The sequence below is a fragment of the Triticum urartu genome, chromosome 1A, assembly GCF_056163025.1.
Source record: "Triticum urartu cultivar PI428250 chromosome 1A, HENAU_Tu73, whole genome shotgun sequence".
NCBI classification, from domain to species: domain Eukaryota; kingdom Viridiplantae; phylum Streptophyta; class Magnoliopsida; order Poales; family Poaceae; genus Triticum; species Triticum urartu.
In genome coordinates this window covers 492790583-492813367 of record NC_141873.1, presented here as the reverse complement: position 1 = coordinate 492813367, position 22785 = coordinate 492790583, and the positions used below count along the sequence as shown (strand labels likewise).

The window sequence follows — 22785 nt, the reverse complement described above, 5'->3', positions numbered from 1 at the left end:
GCAACTAACTCATAAGTTGCATTGCTTCAAGGCTTATAGTGATGTGCATTACCGAGAGGGCCCAGAGATACCTCTCCGACAATCGGAGTGACAAATCCTAATCTCGATCTATGCCAACTCAACAAGTACCATCGGAGACACGTGTAGAGCACCTTTATAATCACACAGTTATGTTGTGACGTTTGGTAGCACACAAAGTGTCCCTCCGGTATTCAGGAGTTGCATAATCTCATAGTCATAGGAACATGTATAAGTCATGAAGAAAGCAATAGCAATATACTAAACGATCAAATGCTGAGCTAACAGAATGGGTCAAGTCAATCACATCATTCTCTAATGATGTGATCCCATTAATCAAATGACAACTCATGTCTATGGCTAGGAAACTTAACCATCTTTGATTCAACGAGCTAGTCAAGTAGAGGCATACTAGTGATGCTTTGTTTGTCTATGTATTCACACATGTACTAAGTTTCTGATTAATACAATTCTAGCATGAATAATAAACATTAATCATGATATAAGGAAATGTAAATAACAACTTTATTATTGCCTCTAGGGCATATTTCCTTCATTCAGTTGTATAATAATGGATTCACTTGTGTATATCATGTTCTTATCAATTGTGTCTATTTTGTGTATGCAAAGTTTCTTTGTGGATACATATCATGATTATGATTAGCCACTCAGAAATTTCTTATACATGAGAAAGTTCATATCTTTCCTTGATATCATTTATTCCTTGCCGGCCACTTCGTTTGTTTCCTCTTATTATTATGGTGGCTTCGGTAAGAGGTTGTGTCATGAGTGCTTGTATGTGTGGCATATAATCTTGTGCACTCATGTGTTTTGACTATTTTCCTCACATGTCTAATGCTTGTTTTCATATCTTCATATCTGGTTGCATTCTATAGATTCTGAGCTCCTCAAATTGCTCATTATTGAATATGTGCATTTACGTTCACTCACATTTTGTGATATGCACACATCAAGGAGGAACTCATACTATATTGGTCTTCTAGATGTTTTGTCTTCCATTTTGGCATTTGTTGCCAATGGGGGAGAAGTTTAGAGGGTTTAAGATAAATATCTTTTGAAGTTCCTGTTGTCATTCATGCATATCCACCCTAGTCATATATGCTTGTTGCATGAATGAATATATAGAGAAATCTCCAACTAGTTTATATCAACCAATATATGCAATGAAATTCAAAGTTCATTCACGCATGCATATATTGTGGGGGAGCTTGCTCTATATATTGCAGTCTTACTAACATCAAATGTTTGTGTAGTATTTTGATGTCAGTATGACCGGTTTTGATAAACATCAAGTTTTGTGATAATTGATGCTATCAAAATCACCGCAAGTATACAATTTATCCTCGAAAAAATTGTGATTCATTATATAAACCCTCTTGTTGAGATTGTCATCGATTACCAAAATGGGGGAGATTGAAAGTACATGTAGTCCCCATGTGTGGTTTTGGTAATTAATGACAATCATTATGGACTAATGTTTGCACTGAGATATACATTTGAAGGTTAGTCCCATTGGAAAATGATTGAATAATAATGGAAGACAACTCCTTTGAAGCAACAATTACATTGAGATGATCAAAATGAAGTTCATTGGAGTATCTTAAGGGTTGCCATGCTTAGAGCTATGGTTTGAGCCATAATGGATCAAGATCTTAAAAGGATGATTTGAATGATGAATTCTAGGAGTGGCTCAAAGATATGATCATAATGGACTCATGTGTTGAGTCATGATTGATCAAGTATTCAAGCAAGCTATTCAAGTGAAGAATTCAATATACCCTTCAAGACGTCAAGATTAAACATGAAGTAGAGATATAGGTTGACCAAGATGAAGCTCAAAGATCAAACTCTAAATGGTCAACACACGAGCGCAAATGATGCACCACATAGGATCTTGTGGTATGATAAGAAATTATCAATTGCACTCTGTGTACTAACCCATACTATGTGTTGTCTATGTTTTTGAGGGTTAGGTGATTCTCATGGGCTCGCATCGTGAGAGAGAGAGAGATATTTCAAGTGTCTATGAGAGGATGACATCAAGTGTTGATGATCATGGTTGACAAGGTCAAGTTCAAGATAACCATCCCAAAGGATTACATGCTTGAAGCTTGTGGATGATCACATGATGGACAAGTGAAGATTAATGCAAAGCAAAGCTTCCCACATTGTGTATGGGGGGAGACTTGAAGACTTCACCAATGTCTTTCCTTCATCTTGATCCAAGAAGAACATCAACATCAAGCTCAAGTGAACGGCTCGTATCAAAGGTATTAGTTCCTTCGACGTTAGTGTTGTGGAGTGATGACCACCAAAGAAACATATATACTCAAGAATGGATTCTCGATAGCTATGTAGTGTAGATCTTTTATGATTCTTGAGTTATAGGGATCCCGCACTATTAAGAGGGGGATCAAAGGGGTTTGTGATGTATTTGCTCAAGTCAACATCTTTTATACACAATTCCACTCATATCCTATATACCAAAGAAAAGCCAAAGCCAAATAGTTTCCCAAAATATATGATCTAACATTTGCATACTTTGCACCCTCCATTTTGGTTTATCTTGGGTGGTTCTCTATGTGAGGACCTGGAGTTTTTCCATAGCTTCAAAACGAGCCCAAGATCATCAAAATCGGAGTCCGTATGTAGAAGTTATGCTTGTTTCAGTTTTAGGTCGCGTGTTGTTTTCTTACTGGCCGGATCATCCGGGTTCCCTCCCGGATCATCCGGGCTCCTCGTCAAAGAAGCCTATTCTAGCTAGCCGGATCATCAGGGTTCCATCCCGGATCATCCGGGTTGCCAAAAACAATCATCACAGAACCTTATCCTAGCTAGCCGGATCATCCGGCTACCTATCCGGATCATCCGGGCATTGTTCGGATCATCCAACTACGTCCCCGGACATACAGGTTTCCGCTTCACCATATTGTATATTGACCTTCCTAGACATTCGGACATTTCCTGGATCATTCGGGTGTGCGTCCAGATCATCCGGGCAGGTCAACAACTGCAGGAAACGGCTCTATTTTCTTGGGGGTATAAATATCCCTCTCCCACTCTGGGAGAGGGTTGACCACTCCATCCAAAATCGCCTCGAGAACACAAGTGGATCCCTCTCACTTCTCCTACACCAAATCTTAGATCCCAGAGATATTAGTGAGTGTTCTTGAGAGTTGTTCCAATCAAAAGATAGATTATCCCCCTCTCCCTCTTGTGACCAAAGCAATTCGTGATTTGAGCAAGTCTTGAGCATTTCCCCCTTGATCTTGTTACTCTTGGAGGTTGGAGACTCCTAGGCGGTAGGAGTGCTCCGATGAGGAATCAACTTGTGATTTGTCCCCCAGAAAGTTTGTGAAGGTTTGTAGGCCGCCTCAAGGTCTACCACTAGTGGTTGGGAATCGCCTTCGTGGTGATATCTCAAGGAGAATAGGGTGAGCCTTCATGGCGTTGGTGTGCCTTCGTGGTAACATCCACCTCTCTAACGGTGACTAGCTTCCCTCCAAGGAAGTGAAAATCGGGATACATCATTGTCTCCGTGACTTCAGTTATCCCTAACCCTAACTCCTTACTTGTGGTTTACCTTGGTCAGTGTTGGGGAACGTAGTAATTTCAAAAAAAATCCTACGCACACGCAAGATCATGGTGATGCACAGCAACGAGAGGGGAGAGTGTTGTCCACGTATCCTCGTAGACCGAAAGCGGAAGCGTTAGCACAACGCGGTTGATGTAGTCGTACGTCTTCACGATCCGACCGATCCAAGTACCGAACGCACGGCACCTCCAAGTTCAGTACACATTCAGCTCGATGACGTCCCGTGAACTCCGATCCAGCAGAGTTTCACGGGAGAGTTCCGTCAGCACGACGGCGTGATGACGGTGATGATGTTGCTACCGACGCAGGGCTTCGCCTAAGCACCGCTACGATATGACCGAGGTGGAATATGGTGGAGGGGGGCACCGCACATGGCTGGGAGAGATCAACAGATCAACTTGTGTGTCTTGGGGTGCCCCCTTGCCCCAGTATATAAAGGAGCAAGGGAGGAGGAGGCCGTCCCTAGGAGGGGCGCGCCAAGGGAGTAGGATTCCTACTCCTAGTAGGAGTAGGTTTCCTCCTTTCGTAGTCCAACTAGGAGAAGGGGGAAAGGAGGGGAGTGGAGAAGGAAGGGAGAGGGGGGCCGCGCCCCAAACCCCTTGTCCAACTCGGACTGGGCTTGGGAGGGGCGCAAGCCACCTCCTGGCTGCTACCTCTCCTTCCCACTAAGGCCCATTAAGGCCCAATACTATTTCCCCGTATTCCCCTAACTCCCCGGTACTCCAAAAAATACCCGAATCACTTGGAACCTTTCCGATGTCCGAATATAGTCGTCCAATATATCGATCTTCACGTCTCGACCATTTCGAGACTCCTCGTCATGTCCCCGATCTCATCCGGGACTCCGAACTACCATCGATACATCAAATCACATAACTCATAATACAAATCGTCACCGAAACTTTAAGCGTGCGGACCCTACGGGTTCGAAAACTATGTAGACATGATCGAGACATGTCTCCCGTCAATAACCAATAGCGGAACCTAGATGCTCATATTGGTTCCTACATATTCTACGAAGATCTTTATCGGTCAAACTGCATAACAACATACGCTGTTCCCTTTGTCATCAGTATGTTACTTGCCCGAGATTCGATCGTCGGTATCTCAATACCTAGTTCAATCTCGTTACCGGCAAGTCTCTTTACTCGTTCCGTAACACATCATCCCGCAACTAACTCATTAGTTGCAATGCTTGCAAGGCTTAAGTGATGTGCATTACCAAGAGGGCCCAGAGATACCTCTCCGACAATTGGAGTGACAAATCCTAATCTCGAAATACGCCAACCCAACAAGTACCTTCGGAGACACCTGTAGAGCACCTTTATAATCACCCAGTTATGTTGTGGCGTTTGGTAGCACGCAAAGTGTTCCTACGGTAAACGGGAGATGCATAATCTCATAGTCATAGGAACATGTATAAGTCATGAAGAAAGCAATAGCAACAAACTAAACGATCAAGTGCTATGGTAACGTAATGGGTCAAGTCAATCACATCATTCTCTAATGATGTGACCCCGTTAATCAAATGACAACTCATGTCTATGGCTAGGAAACTTAACCATCTTTGATTCAACGAGCTAGTCAAGTAGAGGCATACTAGTGACACTCTGTTTGTCTGTGTATTCACACATGTATTATGTTTCCGGTTAATACAATTCTAGCATAAATAATAAACATTTATCATGAAATAAGGAAATAAATAATAACTTTATTATTGCCTCTAGGGCATATTTCCTTCAGTCTCCCACTTGCACTAGAGTCAATAATCTAGTTCACATCGCCATGTGATTTAACATAAATAGTTCACATCACCGTGTGATTTACACCCATAGTTCACATCGTCATGTGACCAACACCCAAAGGGTTTACTAGAGTCAATAATCTAGTTCACATTGTTATGTGATTAATACCTAATGAGTACTAAGGTGTGATCATGTTTTGCTTGTGAGGGAAGTTTAGTCAACGGGTCTGCCACCTTCAGATCCGTATGTATTTTGCAAATTTCTATGTCAACAATGCTCTGCATTGAGCTACTCTAGCTAATTGCTCCCACTTTCGATATGTATCCAGATTGGGACTTTGAGTCATCTGGATCAGTGTCAAAACTTGCATCGACGTAACCCTTTACGACGAACCTTTTGTCACTTCCATAATCGAGAAACATATCCTTATTGCACTAAGGATAGTTTTGACCAATGTCTAGTGATCTACTCCTAGATCACTATTGTACTCCCTTGCCAAACTCAGGGCAGGGTATACAATAGGTCTGGTACACAGCATGGCATACTTTACAGAACCTATGGCTGAGGTATAGGGAATGACTTTCATTCTCTCTCTATCTTCTGCCGTGGTCGGATTTTGAGTCTTACTCAACTTCACACCTTGTAACACAGGCAAGAACTCCTTCTTTGACTGTTCCATTTTGAACTACTTCAAAATCTTGTCAAGGTATGTACTCATTGAAAAACTTATCAAGCGCCTTGATCTATCTCTATAGATCTTGATGCTCAATATGTAAGCAGCTTCACCGAGGTCTTTCTTTAAAAAACTCCTTTCAAACATTCCTTTATGATTTGCAGAATAATTCTATATTATCTCCGATCAACAATATGCCATTCACATATACTTATCAAAAATTCTGTAGTGCTCCCACTCACTTTCTTGTAAATACAGTCTTCACCGCAAGTCTGTATAAAACTATATGCTTTGATCAACTTATCAAAGCGTACATTCCAACACTGAGATGCTTGCACCAGTCCATAGATGGATCACTGGATCTTGCATATTTTGTTAGTACCTTTAGGATTGACAAAACCTTCTGGTTGCATCACATACAACTCTTCTTTAATAAATCCATTAAGGAATGCAGTTTGGTTTATCCACTTGCCAGATTTCATAAAATGCGGCAATTGCTAACATGATTCGGATAGACTTAAGCATAGATACGAGTGAGAAACTCTCATCGTAGTCAACACCTTGAACTTTTCGAAAACCTTTTTGCGACAATTCTAGCTTTGTAGATAGTAACACTAATATCAGTGTCCGTCTTCCTCTTGAAGATCCATTTAATCTCAATGGCTCGCCGATCATTGGGCAAGTCAATCAAAATCCATACTTTGTTCTCATACATGGATCTCATCTCAGATTTCATGGCCTCAAGCCATTTCGCGGAATCTGGGCTCATCATCGCTTCCTCATAGTTCTTAGGCTCGTTATGGTCAAGTAACATGACCTCCAGAACAGGATTACCGTACCACTCTGGTGTGGATCTCACTCTGGTTTACCTATGAGGTTTCGGTAGTAACTTGATCTGAAGTTACATGATCATCATCATTAGCTTCCTCACTAATTGGTGTAGTAGTCACAGGAACAGATTTCTGTGATGAACTACTTTCCAATAAGGGAGAAGGTACAGTTACCTCATCAAGTTCTACTTTCCTCCCACTCACTTCTTTAAAGAGAAACTCCTTCTCTAGAAAGGATCCATTCTCAGCAATAAATAACTTGCCTTCGGATCTGTGATAGAAGGTGTACCCAACATTTTCTTTTGGGTATCCTATGAAGACGCACTTCTCCGATTTGGGTTTGAGCTTATCAGGTTGAAACTTTTTCACGTAAGCATTGCAACCTCAAACTTTAAGAAACGACAGCTTAGGTCTCTTGCCAAACCATAGTTCATACGGTGTCGTCTCAACGGATTTAGATGGTGCCCTATTTAATGTGGATGTAGCTGTCTCTAATGCATAACCCCAAAACGATAGTGGTAAATCTGTAAGAGACATCATAGATCGCACCATATCTAATAAAGTACGGTTACGATGTTCGGACACACCATTACACTGTGGTGTTCCAGGTGGCGTGAGTAGTGAAACTATTTCACATTGTTTTAACTGAAGGCCAAACTCGTAACTCAAATATTTTACTTCTGCGATCATATCGTAGAAACTTTTATTTTTGTTACGATGATTCTCCACTTCACTCTGAAATTCTTTGAACTTTTCAAATGTTTCAGACTTGTGTTTCATCAAGTAGATATACTCATATCTGCTCAAATCATCTGTGAAGATCAGAAAATAATGATACCTGCTGCGAGCCTCAATATTCATCGGACCACATACATCAGTATGTATGATTTCCAACAAATCTGTTTCTCGCTCCATTGTTCCGGAGAACGGAGTCTTAGTCATCTTGCCCATGAGGCATGGTTCGCAAGCATCAACTGATTCGTAATCAAGTGATTCCAAAAGCCCATCAGCATGGATTTTCTTCATGCGCTTTACACCAATATGACCTAAACGGCAGTGCCACAAATAAGTTGCACTATCATTATTAACTTTGCATCTTTTGGCTTCAATATTATGAAAATGTGTATCACCACGATCGAGATCCAACAAACCATTTTCATTGGGTGTATGACCATAGAAGGTTTTATTCATGTAAACAGAACAACAATTATTCTCTAACTTACATGAATAACCGTATTGCAATAAACATGATCCAATCATATTTATGCTCAACGCAAACACTAAATAACATTTATTTTAGGTTTAACACTAATCCTGAAAGTATAGGGAGTGTGTGATGATGATAATACCAATCTTGGAACCATTTCCAATACACATCGTCACTTCACCCTTAACTAGTCTCTGTTCATTCTGCAACTCCCGTTTCGAGTTACTATTCTTAGCAACTGAACTAGTATCAAATACTGAGGGGTTGCTATAAACATTAGTAAAGTACACATCAATAACATGTATATCAAATATACCTACGTTCACTTTGCCATCCTTCTTATCCGCCAATTACTTGGGGTAGTTCCGCCTCCAATGACCAGTCTCTTTGCAGTAGAAGCACTCAGTTTCAGGCTTAGGTCCAGACTTGGGTTATTTCACTTGAGCAGCAACTTGTTTGCCATTCTTCTTGAAGTTCCCCTTTCTTCCCTTTGTCCCTTTACTTGAAACTAGTGGTTTTGTTTACCATCAACACTTGATGCTTTTCTTGATTTCTACCTTCGTCGGCATCACAAAGAGCTTGGGAATCGTTTCCGTTATCCCTTGCATATTATAGTTCATCACGAAGTTCTACTAACTTGGTGATGGTGACTAGAGAATTATGTCAATCACTATTTTATCTGGAAGATTAACTCCCACTTGATTCAAGCGATTGTAGTACCCAGACAATCTGAGCACATGCTCACTGCTTGAGCTATTCTCCTCCATCTTTTAGCTATAGAACTTGTTGGAGACTTCATATCTCCCAGCTCGGGTATTTGCTTGAAATATTAACTTCAACTCCTGGAACATCTCATATGGTCCATGACGTTCAAAACGTCTTTGAAGTCCCGATTCTAAGCCGTTTAAGCATGGTGCACTAAACTATCGAGTAGTCATCATATTGAGCTAGCCAAACGTTCATAACATTTGCATCTGCTCCTGCAATAGGTTTGTCACCTAGCGGTGCATCAAAGACATAATTCTTCTGTGCAGCAATGAGGATAAACCTCAGATCACGGATCCAATCCGCATCATTGCTACTAATATTTTTCAACTTAGTTTTCTCTGGGAACATATCAAAAATAAAACAGGGGAGCTAAACGCGAGCTATTGATCTACAACATAGACTAAGTTCATGATAAATTTAAGTTCAATTAATCATATTACTTTAAGAACTCCCACTTAGATAGACATCCCTCTAATCCTCTAAGTGATCACGTGATCCATATCAACTAAACCATGTCCAATCATCACGTGAGATGGAGTAGTTTCAATGGTGAACATCACTATGTTGATCATATCTACTATATGATTCACGCTCGACCTTTCGGTCTTCGTGTTCCGAGGCCATATCTGTTATATGCTAGGCTCGTCAAGTTTAACCTGAGTATTCCGCGTGTGCAACTGTTTTGCACCCGTTGTATTTGAACGTAGAGCCTATCACACCCGATCATCACATGGTGTCTCAGCACGAAGAACTTTCGTGCATACTCAGGGAGAACACTTGTACCTTGATAATTAGTGAGAGATCATCTTATAACGCTACCGTCGAACTAAGCAAAATAAGATGTATAAAAGATAAACATCACATGCAATCAAAATATGTGACATGATATGGCCATCATCATCTTGTGTCTTTGATCTCCATCTCCAAAGCATCGTCATGATTTCCATCGTCACCGGCATGACACCATGATCTCCATCATCTTGATCTATATCAATGTGTCGTCACATGGTCATCTCGCCAACTATTGCTCTTGCAACTATTGCTATCGCATAGCGATAAAGTAAAGCAATTATTTGGCGCTTGCATCTTATGCAATAAAGAGACAACCATAAGGCTTCTGCCAATTACCGATAACTTCAACAAAACATGATCATCTTATACAACAACTTATATCTCATCACGTCTTGACCATATCACATCACAACATGCCCTGCAAAAACAAGTTAGACGTTCTCTACTTTGTTGTTGCAAGTTTTACGTGGCTGCTACTGGGCTTAGCAAGAACCATTCTTACCTACGCATCAAAACCACAATGATAGTTTGTCAAGTTGGTGTTGTTTTAACCTTCGCAAGGACCGGGCGTAGCCACATTCGGTTCAACTAAAGTTGGAGAAACTGACACCCGCCAGCCACCTATGTGCAAAGCACGTCGGTAGAACCAGTCTCGCGTAAGCGTACGCGTAATGTTGGTCCAGGCCGCTTCATCCAACAATACCGCCGAACCAAAGTATGACAACATACGTTGTTCCCTTTGTCATCGGTATGTTACTTGCCCGAGATTTGATCGTCGGTATCTCAATACCTAGTTCAATCTCGTTACCGGCAAGTCTCTTTACTCGTTCCGTAACACATCATCCCGCAACTAACTCATTAGTTGCAATTCTAGCAAGGCTTAAGTGATGTGCATTACCGAGAGGGCCCAGAGATACCTCTCCGACAATCGGAGTGACAAATCTTAATCTCGAAATACGCCAACCCAACAAGTACCTTCGGAGACACCTGTAGAGCACCTTTATAATCACCCAGTTACATTGTGACGTTTGGTAGCACACAAAGTGTTCCTCCGGTAAACGGGAGTTGCATAATCTCATAGTCATACGAACATGTATAAACATGAAGAAAGCAATAGCAACAAACTAAGCGATCAAGTGCTATGCTAACGGAATGGGTCAAGTCAATCACATCATTCTCTAATGATGTGACCCCGCTAATCAAATGACAACTCATGTCTATGGCTAGGAAACTTAACCATCTTTGATTCAACGAGCTAGTCAAGTAGAGGCATACTAGTGACACTCTGTTTGTCTATGTATTCACACATGTATTATGTTTCTGGTTAATACAATTCTAGCATAAATAATAAATATTTATCATAAATTAAGGAAATAAATAATAACTTTATTATTGCATCTAGGGCATATTTCCTTCAGTCACTTGACCGTGCATTCACTATTCTTGTTGACCTCATTATATTGTGTTGGTTACCATATCATAGAGATTATTTAGGCCAACACTTTATAGTCCGCAATTCATACTTCCTATTATTGTTCTATCTTGTGTTTAGTGTGAATTGCTAGCTTCTAACATTCATTTCCATATCTTGTAACATAACTTGTGTAAGCTTGTAGTGCTTACTTGAGTTTGCTTGTATCATTCAATTTCATATATTGTGATACAATTTGTGTAAGCTTGTATTGCCTACTTGTGGGTGTGTGTATTATTCATTTCCATATCTCGTGATATACATTGAGTAAGTTTGTGTAACTTGCTTGTGCTTACTTATATCCTCGTTGTTCTCATCTTGTTTATGCTAAGTTGTTGGTGCACTTAGTGAGCCTAGTATATCTTGTTTATGTATTAACAAATTTTGATGCATTTTTAGATGAGAAATTAGTTATGCGCAGGATTTGTAATGTAGTTGCAGAAGTGGGTCCCAAAATTTCGTTAACAAATCAACGCAATCTAAAAACAATAGGTCAAAGATTATGTATTTGAACTCACCAAACTAGTGTTATTAACCCAGGTTGTGGTCATTACTGCCACAAAGATAGAAAGTTCAGTTTGAATTGCTTGGACTTTCTCCTCAACTTTCTTCTTCTCCGCAGCACCTAGAGTTATCCCTGCTTCAGCTAAAATGTAGGAATGCTGGGCTTTGAGATTGCTGGAGCTATGAGGTTCCAAATTAACCCCAAACTCCATAGATGCTCATTCAGCCTGTGAGTTTCATATCCTGAAAGCTTGCACAATTCTCATAAGATAAGAATAGCATAACTAGAAGCAATTTGGAAGTTGATAAAAGGAGAAACGCACGGGTAAATATAGCGCTATAACCTAATTTAGCAGATGGGGAGGATGTCTAAACCACCTTTTGTATTTTTGCACAGTGACTAGGTGCCTGCTTCCGCCCACATGATTTTCTCAAACACATTAGTACAATTTTATACTAAGTTAGTATAAAATTAAGACATTTATTTTAAAAAGGGGAGAGTATCAAATTAAAAATAGCACTAATGATAGACCAGCCGTGTGCTAATTATCTCCGTAAGATAGCGTGCTTGGGTGTGTTGCCACCGCAAAACCCTCATAAAAATTTGTACCTCCTCCGTCCTAAAATAAGTGTCTCAATTTTGTAGTAAGGTTGAGACATTTATTTTGGGACGGAGCAAATAGGAGAGAGCATGCTCATCAAAATAAGTGGATTGATGAGAGAAAGGGCTAAGTTAACTGACCATATTGCGCGTGAAATCACCCGAAGCCACGGCAAAGTTCTTCTTGTCATCGAATTCGCATTCCCGCCACGGCCGATGATCCGGCGAGCGAGCCGCCGCCTCCTCCCGGCCATCCCACACCGCACGCTCCCGCCCCGCCGCGGCCTCGCGGCCAGCGCGGCGCTGCAGTGGCTGGACGACGAGCTCACCTCGCTCGCCCTCCCCAAACCCGGGCCCGGGGTCGACTCGCACGCGTGCGCCAGGCTCCTGCAGGGCTGCGTGGCGCGCGGCGACTCCCGCGGCGGCCGCGCCGCGCACGGCCACGTCCTGCGGGGCGGCGGCCCGGACCTCTTCTGCGCCAACGTCCTGATCAACCTCTACGCCAAGGCCGGGCCCTTCGCCGGCGCGCGCAGGGTGTTCGACGGGCTGCCGGACCGGAACACCGTGTCTTTCGTCACGCTCCTCCAGGCCCACGCGCTGCGCGGGGAGCTCGAGGCCGCGGCGGCGCTGTTCCGGAGGCTGCGGCTGGAGGGGCACGAGGTGAACCAGTTCGTGCTCACCTCGGTGCTCAAGCTCGTCGTCGCCATGGACGCTCTGGGGCTCGCCTGGGCCGTGCACGCTTGCGCGTGCAAGCTGAGCCATGACCGGAACGCCTTTGTCGGGTCTGCGCTCATCGATGCCTACTCCATGTGCGCGGCTGTCCCCGATGCAAGGCGCCTGTTTGAAGGGATCGTGGGTAAGGATGCTGTGGCTTGGACTGCTATGGTTTCTTGCTATTCTGAGAATAACTGCCCGGAGAACGCGCTTCAGGTTTTCCGGGAGATGAGGGTGGCGGCTTCTAAGATCAACCCCTTTGCTCTGACCAGCGTGCTCAGGGCTGCCGTGTGCTTGTCGTCAGTTGCGCTAGGCAAGGGTATCCATGCCTCTTCAGTAAAAACACTTTATGATGCCGAGCCTCGCGTTCGTGGTGCGCTGCTTGATATGTATGCCAAATGTGGGAATATTGAGGATGCCCGCTTGGCTTTCGACATGGTTCCCCATGATGATGTGATACTTTGGAGTTTTATGATATCCCTGTACGCACAGAGCAATCAGAACGAGCAGGCCTTCGAGCTGTTCATCAAAATGATGCGGTCTTCTGTGGTGCCTAATGAATTCAGTCTATCAAGTGTTCTGCAAGCTTGTGCTAATATACCCCTCTTGGACCTAGGCAAGCAAATTCATAGCAATGCTATGAAGATTGGTCACGAGTCTGAGTTATTTGTTGGAAATGCACTGATGGATCTCTATGCCAAGTGCAGCAACATGGAAAGCTCACTCAAGATCTTCTCATCATTGCGGGATGCCAACGAGGTGAGCTGGAACACAATTATTGTTGGTTACAGCCAGTCTGGTTTTGGAGAAGATGCTTTGAGTGTATTCCGTGAGATGCGTGCTGCTAGGGCGCCTTCAACTCAAGTTACATACTCGAGCGTGCTCCGGGCTTGCGCGAGCACAGCATCCATCAATCATGTTGGCCAGGTTCACTGTTTGGTTGAGAAATCCACATTCAACACTGACACCATTGTAAGTAATTCACTTATTGACTCATATGCAAAGTGTGGATGCATCAGGGATGCTCGCAAGATATTTGAAACTCAGAAAGAACACGACATAATTTCATGGAATTCCATAATCTCAGGATATGCTGTTCATGGACATGCTGCACATGCCCGAGAACTTTTTGACAGGATGAACAAGAGCGGTATTGAAGCTAACGATATCACTTTTGTTGCTCTCCTGTCTGTCTATGGTAGCTCGGGTTTAGTGAGCCAAGGACTCTCTCTGTTTGATTCCATGAAGCTTGATCATGGCATCAAACCATCCATGGAGCATTACACTTGCATTGTTAGGCTTCTAGGACGTGCTGGCCGTCTGCATGATGCTCTAAAATTTATTGGAGATATCCCTTCAGCACCATCTGCTATGGTTTGGCATGCATTGCTTAGCTCCTGTATAGTGCATAAAAATGTGGATCTGGGGAGATTTTCTGCAGAGAAGGTGCTTGAGATTGAACCACAAGATGAAACAACTTATGTCCTGCTATCAAACATGTATTCTGCAGCTGGAAATTTAGATGAAGTTGCTCTTTTGAGGAAATCAATGAGGAATATAGGTGTAAGGAAGGAGACTGGTCTTAGCTGGGTTGAGATGAAGGGTGAAATTCATGCCTTTTCAGTAGGGTTGGAAGACCATCCAGATATGCGAGTGATACATGCTATGCTAGAATGGCTAAACCTGAAAGCCACTAGGGCAGGTTATGTTCCTGATACTAACGTAGTGTTGCATGACGTAGATGAGGAACAAAAGGCTCGCATGCTGTGGGTGCATAGCGAGAGATTGGCTTTAGCATATGGGCTTGTGATGACACCTCCTGGGCATCCAATTCGGATAATGAAGAATTTGCGCTCCTGCTTGGATTGCCATGCCATGTTTAAGGTGATCTCCAAAATAGTCGAACAAGAAATTATTGTGAGAGACATCAATCGGTTTCATCATTTTGACAAGGGAACATGCTCATGTGGTGACTATTGGTGATGTTCCATTGTCCATTCATGTATTGAAGGGAGCTGCTCATTGATTCGCATCACCTTGAATATACTGGATTGCTGGTTGAAATGATTATGTTGACGATTTGATGGACATAAAAGAGCAGTCTTTGCTCAGCTGAATCATGTGCCACGTGCCAGGTACACTTTGTGAACTCATATCCTGTATTGATCTCTCAATAACATCTGTGCTCATCAGTTCTACCTTAATGTGCTAGGTTGGCATCAATCAGCAGGGTAATTTGAAAGAAAAAAAGGCTTGCTTGATCTGGACTGAGCAAAGGTAAGCATGCCAGTTTTTTCCCTATACATATCTGTGTGATGTATATGTACATAATCTTTTTCTTTAGGGAAAACACAAAAGGCTTGCGATGTATTGAAAAGGTAGAAAGGTTAGTACAGCCCAGGAGGGCAAGATACAACCGCACATTAGGAAAGGAGACAGAGAGAAATATTAGTGCACATCCCAATCAACTGGGTTTAGGAGCACCTGCACGAGCCGAATGGCATGCCTCCCTCCGTAAAGAGTAGTGATCTAAACACTCTTGTATTTCTTCACAAGAGGGAGTAGATAGCAAACATCCTAATTTCACACGTCTGAATGATGAAACAAATCAGCGATGAAAGGCAAGGGCCCCCCTCTCCCCTTACCTTTTCCTCCTTTGCGCGGAAGGTCTACCAGAGACAAATGGTTGAAGCAAATCATTTACAGCAATTATGCTCTACCATCTCTTAAGAATACACATATGCCGACCAACAACTAAAATTAAACAATATCACCAATATGACCCGAACACATATACAGCAAATGTACAAACCAAACGACACAGAGTAGCTAACTTGAACTCGCGAGACCTATTTCTTTCCACCGATCATAGGTTGACCACCACCCTTTGGACTAGGCACATTTGTCGATCTGCTTGTCTTGCCTGCTGCGCCGAAACTCTTCACATCGATCAAATCACCAAACAGATTGTCTGGCATGTAGTAGGGTTTGGGTGCGGTCACTGGTGCTTCTTTTGGTCTTTGGTTTCCATTCGTTCGAGCATCTGGAACAATGGCAAGGGCGTTGTGCGCATGAGAAACAAAAGAGCTTTGCTGTTGCATAGGACTGGGATTTGGGGTTGGAGATGGCACATGTTGCATCAGTGGAGAAGCATAAGGTGTTGAAGGAGCCGGGTAAGGTGTTGAGGCAACAGAAGCAACAGGAGGATTCGGCGTTTGGTATGTGGCAGGCTGAAAAGGATTTACAGAGTTGGCACTTGTAGGCATGGCCCATGGCGGTGCCGGATAGGTTGATGTATATTGTGGCTGTGCCGGATAGGTTGATGTATATTGTGGAGGCTGAACTGGATATGCTCCAGTCTGTGCACTCTGTTCACTTTGGGCCCAGGGCGCAACATAATTGTTGTATGGAGTGTACCCCTGATTTATTGGATATGCCTGGTGGTTGGAAGGGTAATGTTGTCCATTCGATGTTGCAGGCTCATAGTTCGGCGGTAATTGTGACCCATTTGACACGGCGGTCTGCTGACTGTCATTTTGGCTCTGAGTTGAAGAATCTGTAGATGCTTCAGGAGGACTGTACAAGGTAAGGCTTAGAAGGTCGATCATATCCTGCTCTTTTGTCCGAGTACCACTGACAGAAGCTGACTCAACAGGAACTAGGGCATTGCTCGCAACAGAAGATGATGCTTCAGAAGTTGCATTGTCAATAGGTATAAGGGCATGATCACCAACACTTGATGATGCCTCATCGCTACTTACCACAGATTTGTTCTTTCTACAGATACAGAACATATCACAAATAATTAGTTGTGGTTCAGGAATAAGCAGATTGCACATCAAAAGCTATTTTCAGTTACCTTTTTGCTAGCTGAGCAAACTCATCCTCTTCATCCTCTTCAACGGGGGTCTCATTTTGTGCAACAACCGGAGGTGCAGATGGCTGTGGTGTTGGATCCTCTCTGGGTATCTCATCTCTCCTTGGCATTTCAACAGGTAAAGGAGAACCAGAAGCGATGGCATCGTGTTTTGCAAGTACACTTTGTAAGCGGTCATTTATTTCTAGGCCTTGTTTCAGTAGCTCCTCATTCCTAAACAACAGGAACCATAAAAAGTCACACATTACATTCTGTGGCAGTGTGGCCTGAACTGCACTGTCATTTAGACGGCACAGAACTGGAAAAGAAAATGTGTGCCACGCTAATGCATGTGCATGCTAGTTCTTATGCGAAACTTCAAATTCACTTGAGGCGAACACCACGGTACACTAAGATAGGGGAAATATTCTTTGTACGTCTGTGGGAGACATGAGCTTACCCTGTTGAACTGACAAATCCCATGAGCTTTTGTTGATTTGAACGACTTTGGCTGACAAGCTCAGTAACAATTTCATCTTTAACAGCCTGGCATCACCAATAATTGAATAGGTTATTTCATGCAATTCACCAAACTAGCCATGCAATTTTCTTTTAAATATTCGGTTTACCATGCGATCAGCAGGATTCAAAGCATTCACCATATCACTCAGTAATTCTGTTGCATCTCTAATATTATCCAGATCCCCTGAACTGGAGCAAAAAAGAGATAACAAGTTATAACCATTAAATGGAGCAATAGAACAGATAGCTCGGGCAAGAAAAGCTCAAGGAGTTGAATATGGAGTACTAGAGAAGAAATGCAACCTCAGCGTTTCAACATCAGATGCCATTCTGTCATTTAGACTTCCAGTGGGATATGCAGGTGAACCATATGGCTGAGACTGATGCGTCACAGGAGGAGTAAATATTGGAGGGGCATCCATAGGACGGCGTGGGAACATTACTCCTGACCTCTGTAAAAGATGTCACCTTAGCTGATATAATTAAAGCCCAGTAGCTTGTCCCCAAAATAGTAAGACGTGAGCATTATCTGAGGCTGAACTACTTGTACTTTAAACTTTTCTCTCAGGGCATGTTCTTGGCTCCACAGAAATGTATACTGGACTGGTTCTGTTGAAAAGTGTGAGGTTTACACTGGGGGAAAATTTGCAGCCATACCTTTAGTTCAATGTATGACCAATAATACTGTGGATATTTGCCCCCAGGTCCACCAAATGCTTCTTGCCATGAGTCCAGCAGTATCAATATCTTATCCTTCACTTGCATATCGTGCTGGATATTCAGAAAATAAACATTCCAAAAGACTTAGGACTACGTTTGATTGTTTTCCATTAGTACAAAGAAACAGAAGACAGAAATCAAAGTAAGAAATATAACCACAAAATGGCAACGCAAAATATATGATCCATTATGGATGAATCGCAGATATGACTGTTACCATGTTACCCAATAACAGTTAGCAAGTTCACCTGAAGAAGAGTGATGGTTGAGACTCAAACACACAAAATAACAGGGATTGGCCAAAAGGGTTCTTATTGTATTTGTGATTTTACCAAGTATGTCTAACATGAGAGTTCATAACATTCATTCATAAAGTTCTAAATGACATGACAAAATTATCTGTCACTAAATATTTTTTGGATAACCAAGTAAACAAGCATACAAAAATGGATGTAGCCAAATTGTGTTGAACACTGAGAAATATCTGGAAATGACTTAGAAGGATGAAGGATCAAAGGAGGGTATACCTTCTTCTGAACAATTTTAACCATTTCTTGTAAAACATGCAGCTCAGCAACTTCAGAATGAACATATTCACCACAGTTCTTCATCATTGTCTCCAAGAGCTGCAAAGAATTTTATAACCAGTGTCAACAATAAAAGTAGCCCATGAAGTTGTCTTGGTGGGATAAATAACTTGACTTATTGCTTTCTTAAGTTAACAATCTTACAGTGGCAGATAAGTATAATAGTATCTGAATTACTTCTAACAAACTAAAACTGACCAGAAAAACAAATCTAGAGTTTTCACAGCAAAGCATTACAGAAAACTACCAATAACACATATTATTAGAAATACGCACCGTCAAAGTGAAAAACTGAACTTTCGGGTCCTTATTCTGCAGCCGCTTCTTTACTGCTTTTACCGCATCTTTTGTTTGCCTGATAAAGGATTTGCAAATATATTAGCATCCGGTAAGGTAAAGCTTCTCTGCGAATACATAAGTTAATCTGGATGTCCTCCAATCAGTACATTTACACAAACACACCATAATCCAAAGGTTTATTTATTTGGAATCCTCTATTGAAACATAATGGCAATAAATCATAAGCAATTATATAGTAATCTGGATGCCTTCCCACATATGAATACCCCAGCACAATAGAAGTTCAAACACATTTCCATCATGAACAGCTGTGGTGCAGTTTGGTTCTGACAGATCATTGCCCAACAGGCTAGGCTAGGCATCAAAATTAGACAGGAAGTTTCTTAGTGCTATGGATAGCTTATCAATCATATTTTCTCGACCACAGAACTATTCCCTCCGTTCCATATTAGTTGTCGCTCAAACGGATGTATCTAGCACTGAAATACATCTAGATACATCCATTTCAGAGACAACTAATATGGAACGGAGGGAGTACTACCATTAGAATCGATATCTTGATTGGCATGAATGGCAAGCAAGCTACTGTGCACACCATTGCTGGAGCCATATAATGAACGGTCCTGTATGCATATTCCGTCACAATCCTTGGCGACATCTCACCTGACGCTTCAAAAGGACCATACCTGAGCTCGAGCTTCAGTTTCTCAGCTCAGCCTAAGTTGAAGAAACTATGAAACGTGCCACCGCAAGCTAAAAGTAACCTACACGCGTCTGCTTAGTACTTGCAGCCCATATTATAGTTGCATAACAGAGTAATAACTAATAACCACTAGAAAATTGTCCGAGGTAACAACAGGCTAGAGGCCACTTCCTACCAATCAACTCAAGCCACCTCGAATCAATTAGCTAGCAAGAATTCCCAAATAGATTGCAATTTTGACCCAAAAGCCGCCCCAATCGATCGGGTCAACGGCCCCCCGAAGCCAAAAACCCCGCCGCCAGCCACGAGAGACGCAACAACAGCAAGGACAAAGCAACAAGCCTCGCGCGCGGGACAAATCCCAAATCCCCCACCACCGTAATTCTCCCCACTCAGCGGCAAGCACCAAAAGCGAAACAACCATAGCAGGAGGCGGGCGGGGGGAGAAGGGAAGGGGAGGCGACGATCAGTAGCAGTAGTCACCATCGGTCGGCGTTGAGGGTGTCGCATATTTCGAGGTTGACGGCCCAGTCGGGCCCCTGCAGCAGATGGCTGGTGGCCTTGTCCACCCGCGACGCCGCCGGCAGCCGCGACCCCGGCCGCGGGGCCGTCCCCACCGGGTACATCGCCGGAGGCCCCTTAGCTTGCCTAGCTTCGCGAAACCGCCTCCCGCGGGCAGCCTGGTCCTTCCGGCGGCGGCGGTCGCTTGGGGCTTGGGGAAGCGTCCGCGGGGCGGGGCGGAGCTCGAAAGATTCCGTTGATTTTTCTTCTCGGCGCCTCCTTTTACGAGGAGAGGAGGAGGGGAGGCGAGGATGGCAGGTGGACTAGCCAAATTGGAGGAGGCGACGAAAAGCGGATTGGGCGCGTTTATCCACCTGAGGCCGCGCGGGTGTACGTCCATGACGGGTGGGTCCGGAGGCCACGTGGCGGCGGTTGCGTGGGGTGGTCGGGGCTCGGAAGGTGCCGGAGGCGAGGCGAGGCGAGACAGACTGGGGTTACTTACCGGTTTGGGTTTAAGCGGGTTTTTGCTTTGGCTCGGTCGGTCGTCTTGTGCGGGAACGGGGTTTATCCGCGCACGCGCTGACGGTCCTTGCGTTGCGTTGCCGTCTTTGGTTAGACCGATGAAAAGTACGCAAAAGGGGCTTCTGCACTGAGAGCTTTTCATTGATCAGCAGATGGTTAAAGGCTTAAAAAAGCTCGTATAGAAGTTTTTTTTACATAATATAGACGCAAAATGCTCATATATACGCGCATATACTTATCCGTATGACTATAAATGCACACACGCATACACTACATTTATGAGCACCTTCGAGACACTGAGCCGGCATGTCATCCCAAGATTTTACTAGGTCACACCGTAGGCATCTCATAGTCGAGGGAAACATCTCCTCCTACTGAAGGCATATCGATGAAAATCCTAAAATAATTTGGAATAAGAGCCTCTATAGCCGAACCTCTCAAACCCGCCTCATACACCCCGGCGGGCTGCCCGGTCATGATTTTTTGACCCAGACGGGTCTATTAAACGGCCCTCAAACGCTCGGGCTGACCGGCACCTCCCATATTTAGCCCAAATATAGGACGGATATGGGGACGCCAGGGCACGCCCACCATGTCGGACTGACGAAGGAGGCCCAGCCGGAAACGCTCTCAAACCGACGGTCCGAAGCTCGTCTCCTCCGTTAGACCGGCGGCGCCGCGTGGTGTAGCTCCGGCGGGCCGCGCAGTGCATTGCCCGACTATTTAAGTCGCTCGGCGGCACCTAAACCCTACCATCCATCCACATTTTCCTCCTCCTGTCTGCCGCCATCGCCACTTTACCCGTCCGCCTAGTAGCCATGCCCCTACGTCGTCGGGTGAGGAGCGAGCCATTTCTGACGTCGAAGCGCCGGCTCGAGCTTCTTGAGCGGATCCGGGCTAGGCGTGTAGACCGGGTAGCCGCGGGGCTACCTCCGGATGCAGTGGATCCGGAGGAGGAGGAGGATGTGGGGGACGCTGGCGATGGGGATCTGCAGGCGAAGCAGCAGGTCATCCTTGATTCCCTCTGGTCGGAGTCGGCAGCGGAGGCAGTCGTCATCAGGAGATGGAGACGCAAGAGGCCGTAAAGGAGGCGGGTATATCCGCCTACATGGATGAGGTCGGGCAGGAGGAGGATGAGCCGGAGCCCTCCTACCCGCCCGTCCAGCCGGCGCCCAGCACCGTCGTCGTGGACATCTCCAACGACGAAGAGTAGCTAGAGTAATACGTAGGATTCCTTTTACATGCTTTGTATGAATCTATGGAACGAAATATGAGAGATGTGGATATAAACTGGCTAATTTGAGGCGTAATCGGTCAGTGTACATGAACGCGTTCGCGAATGTTTGAAAGGCCAAATTTGCAAAATTCGACTATGAATGCTTTAAATGCAAGCCTCAGGATTTTAACCATAGGTTGGTTCGCAGCTCGTTTAGAAGTTGGGCGTGGCCAAAGTCTCGCGGTCGTGTGCGTCCATGGCAAGTAAACCTGGCTACGCCGTACATACAGCATCTATTTTTCTTGAACGTACGTCTAATTCTTCGACACGAAGGCTTTTTGCGAAAGGCTGGCAGCTCGTCCGTACGCGCGAAACACACGTAGGAGAATCCGTGAATGTTGGGTCGCCCATGCACAGCAAATGCACTCCTTTCTCTTTGCTGAACACCGCCCCCTAAACCCTAGTAGTAGCATGGATGGAATCGATAAAGAATGCAGACGTCCACGTCTCAGCCAACCAGTCAAAGGGCCCTCAAAGTTCTCGAGATACAGCACATCTTGTTCGCAGGGCCGACACGTAACCGTCCTTTCCAAAGCCTCCGTCCAGCCGGGAGGATTCCTGCTGCGGCGCTGCCTCCTTTTGCTTAATCCGATCATCGAATCGAATACTAGCTAAAGTATTCTGTACGTTGCCGGTTGGGTGGAGCATCCGGCCGTCATCATCACGCGTTTCATTCCCAACTAATCAGCTGATTAATGAGCTACGACCAGAGAATGATTGACTAATCAAACTCGAGAAATTAATTCGCTCGCAGTGGGACAGAAGGAGACGGCTCTCTCTTTTTTTCGGGGAAGAAGAAAGAGCGCCGTTGACCCTGTGAACAGCATCGACGGGAGAACGACAGGCAGCGGGATATTTT

The 22785-nt window shown here is 44.0% G+C and overlaps 1 protein-coding gene and 1 pseudogene across 2 annotated transcripts; one reads left to right on the top strand and one right to left on the bottom strand.

The window, feature by feature from the left end:
- The first annotated feature begins 12159 nt into the window (after positions 1 to 12159).
- LOC125521557 (putative pentatricopeptide repeat-containing protein At5g13230, mitochondrial pseudogene) lies at positions 12160 to 15474 on the top strand (annotated as a pseudogene). The gene is made up of 2 exons (XR_015606594.1): positions 12160 to 15074; positions 15152 to 15474. The product of XR_015606594.1 is annotated as a putative pentatricopeptide repeat-containing protein At5g13230, mitochondrial pseudogene (transcript).
- Positions 15475 to 15625: 151 nt separating this feature from the next.
- LOC125521568 (TOM1-like protein 6) lies at positions 15626 to 20455 on the bottom strand. The gene is made up of 9 exons (XM_048686635.2): positions 20111 to 20455; positions 18901 to 18979; positions 18565 to 18663; positions 17975 to 18088; positions 17621 to 17769; positions 17425 to 17506; positions 17256 to 17341; positions 16799 to 17029; positions 15626 to 16716 (listed from the first exon to the last, which is right to left on the bottom strand). Exons 1-9 carry the CDS (start codon positions 20251 to 20253, stop codon positions 15789 to 15791), a joined length of 1911 nt encoding a protein of 636 aa, XP_048542592.2. The 5' UTR covers positions 20254 to 20455; the 3' UTR covers positions 15626 to 15788.
- Positions 20456 to 22785: the final 2330 nt, after the last annotated feature.